The 10,000-nt window shown below is 44.8% G+C and overlaps 1 protein-coding gene across 2 annotated transcripts in view; it reads right to left on the bottom strand.

Moving 5' to 3' along the window:
* poc1a (POC1 centriolar protein A) overlaps nucleotides 1-10,000 on the bottom strand; it is a 256,921-nt gene that overhangs the window by 224,087 nt on the left and 22,834 nt on the right. Inside the window, exon 10 of one of the 2 annotated variants that reach the window (XM_053227019.1) lies at nucleotides 3,726-3,929. The exons of the other annotated variant lie outside the window; for it this stretch is intronic. Coding sequence (XP_053082994.1) covers nucleotides 3,726-3,929 — 204 coding nt within the window. The remainder of the gene's footprint in view (nucleotides 1-3,725; nucleotides 3,930-10,000) is intronic. 2 annotated transcript variants of the gene reach the window in all.

Genomic DNA, 10,000 nt, shown 5'->3' with positions numbered 1-10,000 from the left:
TTACTCCGAGTGTGTTTATTCAGAGTGTGTTACTCCGAGTGTGTTACTCCGAGTGTGTTTATTCAGAGTGTGTTACTCCGAGTGTGTTACTCCGAGTGTGTTTATTCAGAGTGTGTTACTCCAAGTGTGTTTATTCAGAGTGTGTTTATTCAGAGTGTGTTTATTCAGAGTGTGTTTACTCCGAGTGTGTTACTCCGAGTGTGTTTACTCCGAGTGTGTTACTCCGAGTGAGTTACTCCGAGTGTGTTTATTCAGAGTGTGTTACTCCGAGTGTGTTTATTCAGAGTGTGTTTACTCCGAGTGTGTTTACTCCGAGTGTGTTTACTCCGAGTGTGTTACTCCGAGTGTGTTTATTCAGAGTGTGTTACTCCGAGTGTGTTACTCCGAGTGTGTTTATTCAGAGTGTGTTACTCCAAGTGTGTTTATTCAGAGTGTGTTTATTCAGAGTGTGTTTATTCCGAGTGTGTTTACTCCGAGTGTGTTACTCCGAGTGAGTTACTCCGAGTGTGTTACTCCGAGTGAGTTACTCCGAGTGAGTTACTCCGAGTGTGTTTATTCCGAGTGTGTTTACTCCGAGTGTGTTACTCCGAGTGAGTTACTCCGAGTGAGTTACTCCGAGTGTGTTTACTCCGAGTGTGTTACTCCGAGTGAGTTATTCCGAGTGTGTTTACTCCGAGTGTGTTTACTCCGAGTGTGTTTACTCCGAGTGTGTTTACTCCGAATGAGTTACTCCGAGTGTGTTTATTCCGAGTGAGTTACTCCGAGTGTGTTTATTCCGAGTGTGTTTACTCCGAGTGTGTTTATTCCGAGTGAGTTACTCCGAGTGTGTTTATTCCGAGTGTGTTACTCCGAATGAGTTACTCCGAGTGAGTTACTCCGAGTGTGTTTATTCCGAGTGTGTTTACTCTGAGTGTGTTTACTCCGTGTGTGTTTATTCTGAGTGTGTTACTCCGAGTGTGTTTACTCCGAGTGTGTTTATTCCGAGCGAGTTACTCCGAGTGTGTTACTCCGAGTGTGTTTACTCCGAGTGTGTTACTCCGAGTGTGTTTATTCCGAGTGTGTTTATTCCGAGTGTGTTTACTCCGAGTGTGTTACTCCGAGTGTGTTTACTCCGAGTGTGTTTATTCCGAGTGTGTTTACTCCGAGTGTGTTTATTCTGAGTGTGTTACTCCGAGTGTGTTTACTCCGAGTGTGTTTATTCCGAGCGAGTTACTCCGAGTGTGTTACTCCGAGTGTGTTTACTCCGAGTGTGTTTACTCCGAGTGTGTTTATTCCGAGTGTGTTTACTCCGAGTGTGTTTATTCCAAGTGTGTTTACTCCGAGTGTGTTTACTCCGAGTGTGTTTATTCCGAGCGAGTTACTCCGAGTGTGTTTATTCCGAGTGTGTTTATTCCGAGTGTGTTACTCCGAGTGAGTTACTCCGAGTGTGTTACTCCGAGTGTGTTACTCCGAGTGTGTTACTCCGCGTGTGTTTATTCAGAGTGTGTTACTCCGAGTGAGTTACTCTGAGCTCCACACTGCTCAGGAAACACATTAATAATGACGTCATGTTCCTCAGTCGCAGCTGAGCCCAGAGTTTAGAGTTTAATCTCCCCGCTGAGGTTCTCTGTTCCACCCAGCGTTAATAATTCAGCAGCACTCACACTGAAGTGCGCACTTCTGTAAAGGTCACTACAAACCTCAGCACATGATAATAACGTTTTATACAATAAGCCCAGTTCATTCTGTAAATTATACACTCACTGCACACAGTCCCTCAAATCTCCAACTGCTTCACTTGAATTACATCTGAATTACGGTCAAAACACAACAACACTGAATAAAAAACAACAAAAAATACAAAATAAAATTATACTGAACTGAATTATCGTGCTAACTGAAATGTAAACATTTTACACAGTCTGTGTGTGTGTGTGTGTGTGTGTGTGTGTACCTGTGTGAGGACATCGAGCTGACCCACTATGTGCTGCAGTGTGTGTGTGTGTGTGTGTGTGTGTGTGTGTGTGTGTGTACCTGTGTGAGGACATCGAGCTGACCCACTATGTGCTGCAGTGTGTGTGTGTGTGTGTGTGTGTGTGTGTGTGTGTGTGTACCTGTGTGAGGACATCGAGCTGACCCACTATGTGCTGCAGTGTGTGTGTGTGTGTGTGTGTGTGTGTGTGTGTGTGTGTGTGTACCTGTGTGAGGACATCGAGCTGACCCACTATGTGCTGCAGTGTGTGTGTGTGTGTGTGTGTGTGTGTGTGTGTGTGTGTACCTGTGTGAGGACATCGAGCTGACCCACTATGTGCTGCAGTGTGTGTGTGTGTGTGTGTGTGTGTGTGTGTGTGTGTACCTGTGTGAGGACATCGAGCTGACCCACTATGTGCTGCAGTGTGTGTGTGTGTGTGTGTGTGTGTGTGTGTGTGTGTGTACCTGTGTGAGGACATCGAGCTGACCCACTATGTGCTGCAGTGTGTGTGTGTGTGTGTGTGTGTGTGTGTGTGTGTGTGTGTGTACCTGTGTGAGGACATCGAGCTGACCCACTATGTGCTGCAGTGTGTGTGTGTGTGTGTGTGTGTGTGTGTGTGTGTGTGTACCTGTGTGAGGACATCGAGCTGACCCACTATGTGCTGCAGTGTGTGTGTGTGTGTGTGTGTGTGTGTGTGTGTGTGTACCTGTGTGAGGACATCGAGCTGACCCACTATGTGCTCCAGTGTGTGTGTGTGTGTGTGTGTGTGTGTGTGTGTGTGTGTGTGTGTACCTGTGTGAGGACATCGAGCTGACCCACTATGTGCTCCAGTGTGTGTGTGTGTGTGTGTGTGTGTGTGTGTGTGTGTGTGTACCTGTGTGAGGACATCGAGCTGACCCAGTATGTGCTGCAGTGTGTGTGTGTGTGTGTGTGTGTGTGTGTGTGTGTACCTGTGTGAGGACATCGAGCTGACCCACTATGTGCTGCAGTGTGTGTGTGTGTGTGTGTGTGTGTGTACCTGTGTGAGGACATCGAGCTGACCCACTATGTGCTGCAGTGTGTGTGTGTGTGTGTGTGTGTGTGTGTGTGTACCTGTGTGAGGACATCGAGCTGACCCACTATGTGCTGCAGTGTGTGTGTGTGTGTGTGTGTGTGCGTGTGTGTGTGTGTACCTGTGTGAGGACATCGAGCTGACCCACTATGTGCTGCAGTGTGTGTGTGTGTGTGTGTGTGTGTGTGTGTGTGTGTACCTGTGTGAGGACATCGAGCTGACCCACTATGTGCTGCAGTGTGTGTGTGTGTGTGTGTGTGTGTGTGTGTGTGTGTACCTGTGTGAGGACATCGAGCTGACCCACTATGTGCTGCAGTGTGTGTGTGTGTGTGTGTGTGTGTGTGTGTGTGTACCTGTGTGAGGACATCGAGCTGACCCACTATGTGCTCCAGTGTGTGTGTGTGTGTGTGTGTGTGTGTGTGTGTGTGTACCTGTGTGAGGACATCGAGCTGACCCACTATGTGCTGCAGTGTGTGTGTGTGTGTGTGTGTGTGTGTGTGTGTGTGTGTACCTGTGTGAGGACATCGAGCTGACCCACTATGTGCTGCAGTGTGTGTGTGTGTGTGTGCGTGTGTGTGTGTGTACCTGTGTGAGGACATCGAGCTGACCCACTATGTGCTGCAGTGTGTGTGTGTGTGTGTGTGTGTGTACCTGTGTGAGGACATCGAGCTGACCCACTATGTGCTGCAGTGTGTGTGTGTGTGTGTGTGTGTGTGTGTGTACCTGTGTGAGGACATCGAGCTGACCCACTATGTGCTGCAGTGTTGTGGTGAGTGCAGGAGAGAGGGGCGTGTCCGACACGGACTGATCAGAGTGATCTGATTGGTCCGGCTCAGTGTGGGCGGAGACATGGCGAGCGTCTGGTGTGTGAGACGAGTGAGCGCTCAGACTGGAGCGGCGCTGAGACACGTCTGAGACCTCCGGAGCCTGAGGAGCACATACACACACATACGCATACACAAACAGTGAGACACACACTAACACTCAGACACACACACAAACAGTGAGACACACACACACACACTCAGACACACACAAACAGTGAGACACACACACACACACTCAGACACACACACACACTCAGACACACACTAACACTCAGACACACACACACAAACAGTGAGACACACACACACAAATATTGAGACACACACTAACACTCAGACACACACAATCACAGTGAGACACACACTAACACTCAGACACACTAACACTCAGACACACTAACACTCAGACACACACACACACACTCACAGTGAGACACACACACACTCACAGTGAGACACACACACACTCACAGTGAGACACACACGAACACTCAGACACACTAACACTCAGACACACTAACACTCAGACACACACACACACTCACAGTGAGACACACACACACTCACAGTGAGACACACACACACTCACAGTGAGACACACACTAACACTCAGACACACTAACACTCAGACACACTAACACTCAGACACACACACACACACACTCACAGTGAGACACACACACACTCACAGTGAGACACACACACACTCACAGTGAGACACACACGAACACTCAGACACACACACTCACAGTGAGACACACACGAACACTCAGACACACACACTCACAGTGAGACACACACGAACACTCAGACACACACACTCACAGTGAGACACACACAAACAGTGAGACACACACACACAAATATTGAGACACACACTAACACTCAGACACACACTAACACTCAGACACACACAATCACAGTGAGACACACACTAACACTCAGACACACTAACACTCAGACACACTAACACTCAGACACACACACACACTCACAGTGAGACACACACACACTCACAGTGAGACACACACGAACACTCAGACACACACACTCACAGTGAGACACACACGAACACTCAGACACACACACTCACAGTGAGACACACACGAACACTCAGACACACACACTCACAGTGAGACACACACAAACAGTGAGACACACACACAAACAGTGAGACACACACACAAACAGTGAGACACACACACACAAACACTGAGACACACACGAACACTCAGACACACACACAAACAGTGAGACACACACACACACAAACACTCAGACACACTAACACTCAGACACACACACACACAGTGAGACACACACTAACACTCAGACACACACACAGTGAGAAACACACACACACACAAACAGTGAGACACACACTAACACTCAGACACACACACTAACAGTGAGACACACACTAACACTCAGACACACACACTCACAGTGAGACACACACTCACAGTGAGACACACACTAACACTGAGACACACACACACACAAACAGTGAGACACACACTCACGCACACACACACTAACACTGATCTACACTGACACACACACACACACACACACACACTGCTGTACACTGAGACACTGTATAAAGCCGAGTGCACGCTACACGAGTGCAGTCTGTGAGGCTCTGATATTTTCAGCGTGTTTGATTTTCTCGGTGATGGACGGTGCAGCACGCGGCATGAACAGCGCTGAGAAACAGCTGCTGAGAGTCTGAGAGGAAATCAGACTCATCTCCTGTCACGCGCAGCAGATTCCTGAATCCAGTATATCATATCATCATCTATTAGCGTGTGCGAGTGAGCGAGGACAAAACATAAACACAATAATAACCTCGCTTCTGCAAGAAATGATTTATCCAAAAGGAACAGCAACAACACACACACACACACACACACACACACACGCCGTGATTCCTGACAACACACGCAATTAAAATATGTTTCTCTCCACTGTAGCTCCGGTTCTCTTTGCAGAACAGACGATCCTCACTGCTGCGTCTCCAAAAACAATCCTCTCTTATTTCTCTTTTCTCCTGTTTCCATAAATCACAGCCACAGAGTCATGTGACAGACAGCTCTCGCGTTTATTTTGGTGAAAGAGTGATGTATAACGTTCATGCTGATGATGTGCTGTTGAACTGAGCTGAGCTGAGTGTGATTCGGGGATCAGGTGTGTTTTAGACGGGAAACATTCTCCAGGTGAGAGATCAAGTGTGTGAGCCACATCTGACAGAAAAATAAACACAGACACAGAGACAGACACAGAGACAGACACAGAGACAGACACACACACAGAGAGACAGACAGACAAAAAGACAGACAGATACAGAGAGACAGACAGACAAAAAGACAGACAGATACAGAGAGACAGACACAGAGATAGACAGATAGAAACAGATAGACAGACACAGAGAGACAGAAACAGACAGACAGACAGATAGAAACAGAGAGACGGACAGATAGAAACAGAGAGACAGACAGACAGAGGGACAGAGTTTTAAGAGACAGACAGAAAGCTTTCCAAATAAATAGACAGACAGTTTGAGAGACAGACAGAATGAAAGGCAAAGTGAGGATAACAAAACAGACTGTCGCCATCTCTCAGTCTCACTCTCTATCCATCCGTCTGTCTCTATCCATCCATCTGTCTGACTCTGTCCATCTGTCTGTCTGACTCTACATTCTCAGGTCTGACAAATGTCTAAAGAAGTTATGCCTCTGTGTGTGTGTGTGTGTGCGCGCATTGTAAATCCATCTGCTGCTCATGAGTCATGATGTAGAAAGAGTGTGTGTGTGTGTGTGTGTGTGTGTGTGTGCTATAAATGTATGTAATAAACATAAGGCCTTGTGCTGCTTCTCAGGACTTGAGTTGAGGAATCGAAAACACACCTACACTCATAAAAAACACCATGTGAGCTAAGTGTGTTAACAGAGACAAAACACACACACACACACACACACGGTTTGGTCTGGAGAATTGACCCAGATAGCCAGTGGGGGGAAAATAAACAGAAGGACAGCTGTCCTGCCATAAAGTTCCTCCTGCAAACATCTGGCCTACAGGTGCAGCTCGAGACGCTTCTGCTCCAGGCAGGTAAATATTTACCCCCCTACCGCACCCTCTCCACCCCCTCACCTTATCCTAACCACCCTCACTACCCGCCCAACCCCCACACCATGCGGCTTTCTAGATAAACACGATGATCTGCACAACAAAGCTGCTTTAAACGAAACACCGTAAACACACAACTCCTTTAATATAAAACCTGCACAGCTGCCAATCACAGGTTTATATTAACGTTCTAATACGTTATCGTTTCTATAGCAACAGCTCGTTCACAGGGACGTGTACAGCGGACGCTCCACTGATAGTAAACTGAAGTCCTTAACATGTAAGGAAGGAGTCTCCAGTGTCAGCGCTTTGTAACAGTCAGAGGTAAAGCTGTAACTTGTAATGTGCTCACACCCTCGTTTCTATAGTAACAGCTCGTTCTATATCGTTTCTATAGTAACACCTCATACTATATCGTTTCTATAGTAACACCTCATACTATATTGTTTCTATAGTAACACCTCGTACTATACCGTTTCTATAGTAACACCTTGTACTATACCGTTTCTATAGTAACACCTCGTACTATAACGTTTCTATAGTAACACCTCGTACTATACCGTTTCTATAGTAACACCTCGTACTATACCGTTTCTATAGTAACACCTCGTACTATACCGTTTCTATAGCAACAGCTCGTTCACAGAGACGTGTACAGCGAACACTGATAATAAACTGATTTTAAGAATTGTTGTAAACATGTTAAGACATTTATTAAACATGTATGGAAGGAGTCTCCAGTGTCAGCGCTTTGTAACAGTCAGAGGTAAAGCTGTAGCTGTAAGTTTTCTGACATCTTCAGGACAGAGGAGTTTACGCTTCTTTGCGGTTTCTCGGTTTTGTTTTTTGAAGAGAGAGAATAACGAGAGGCTGCCGAGGGAACGACTGTTTATAGCTGCTATAACATAAGTGACAACAGGAACTAACTACATTAAATGTAACTACAAATGGACAAAAAGTATAACATGTTGTTCTTTAATAAATAAAAAATTGTAATCGTTGGTAAATTGCTGTGGTGTAAGAGGAATAAAACACTATTATTACTATTATGTGTGTCCACATTTTTAACTCTTTCATGTTGTGTCTTTGACCCCGAAGCTAAATAAAGAAAAATAATAAACATATTGTCCTGTACTGAAGCTCGCACAGGAAACACAAACACACACACACACACACACACACACGCGCGGCTCTCAGTAACTGTGCGGTGTGTTTCATCATCCCAAATGTAAATTGATCGTAAACAGAGCAATAACACGGCCATGTTGATGTTTAATCAGTCCACAGCTCAGATGTGTGTATTGTTCGCGTATTAACACTTGTCATCACACCTCGTTTCACTCGATAAACATTGCCTCGTGTTTACTTTTTAATCAGCGGCGGTTAAATTAACACTAGCTGAAGTCATCGTGATATTCATAAACAAAAGCAGATTACGTAAAAATCTTTTTTTCATCATCTTTTTTATGCACAAAAACATTTTTACTCCTCAGATAAATTACTTATTTAAAAAAAAAAAAAAAAGAATGAGTATATGAATCTGCTGAGGATGAGTGTTTGAAAAAGGCAGGATTATCTCTCGTTGAGCGGAGGATTTATATGTAGCTCAGCGCTCACACACACACACACTCACACACACACACACACACACTCACACACACACACACACACTCACACACACTCACACACACTTTAACACCCTTCTGATGAATCACCTGGACTGGAAAAACCAACAGTGGAAAATTTCCTGAGGCTCCAATGAAACTGTGACAGAGCCATCAATACTAGCTTCCCACACACACACACACACTCACACACACTCACACACACACACTCACTCACACACACACACACACACACACTCACACACACACACACACACACACACACACACACACACGCTCACATACGCTCACACACACATACGCTCACACACACTCACACACACACACACACTCACACACACACACACTCACACACACTCACACACACTCACACACACACAGAGCCTAAAGCACAGGAAATGGGTTCGTATTGCAAATGTAGTTGAACACTATGACTGTATTATTACAGGGTGTCGTTATATATAATAAAATTAACGTGTCAGGTTTTTTTTTAAATCTTATAGACGTTTTGCCAAATAATATTTTTCCTATAACACATGCGCATATTTACATAAATGCATATGTATGAATTTATTTATTTTTTTAAATCAAGGTTTTTTTTTTTGAAAAGGTTTCCCTACGTCCTATTTTAGAAATGTTTAATTACAGCATGTTTAGACTGCTCTGCTGAACTTTTAAAAATAAAAACACAAATGAACAATGATCCGGTAAAATGCTGAAATAAAACAATTCACTCACACGTTTTACAATTCAATATTTTTATTGCGTGTACTGTGTGTGTGTGTGTGTGTGTGTGTGTGTGTGAGTGTGTGTGTGTGAGAGAGACGTACTGCAGGTGTATTAAAATCCGAGCGTGATAAGGGACGTGGCTCCGCCTCCTGTCTGTCTGCACACGCGAGAGAGACAGATGTGCTTTAATGAAAAAGGGTGTGATGGTGACAGACAACACACACACACACACACACACACACACACACACACACACACACCCTTGTCATTCTCCATCACTCAGCTCCTTTAAATCTAATTCCACTTCCATTTCACTTCGTTATCTCTATAAAATATTGTACATAAATATATAAAGATATTTGTAGGTAATTTAATCAGAGTGAAAACATAAACAAATAAACAAAATATAAAGCGTTCACATAAAGTGACGTTAATGAGACAAAAAACACGCAGCTTGTTACACGTTAGCGAGAAACCACAAAGAAGCGTAAACTCCTCTGTCCTGAAGACGTCGGAAAACTTACAGTTACAGCTTTACCTCTGACTGTTACAAAGCGCTGACACTGGAGACTCCTTCCATCAGTGTTACATAAACGTCTCAACATGTTTACAACAATTCTTAAAATCAGTTTATTATCAGTGTGCACGTCTCTGTGAAAGAGCTGTTACTATAGAAACGATATACAAC

The sequence above is a fragment of the Pangasianodon hypophthalmus genome, chromosome 20 (assembly GCF_027358585.1).
Source record: "Pangasianodon hypophthalmus isolate fPanHyp1 chromosome 20, fPanHyp1.pri, whole genome shotgun sequence".
Classification (NCBI taxonomy): Eukaryota; Metazoa; Chordata; class Actinopteri; order Siluriformes; family Pangasiidae; genus Pangasianodon; species Pangasianodon hypophthalmus.
Note: the sequence above shows the minus strand (reverse complement) of the source record. Positions and strands in the feature narration are given on the sequence as shown.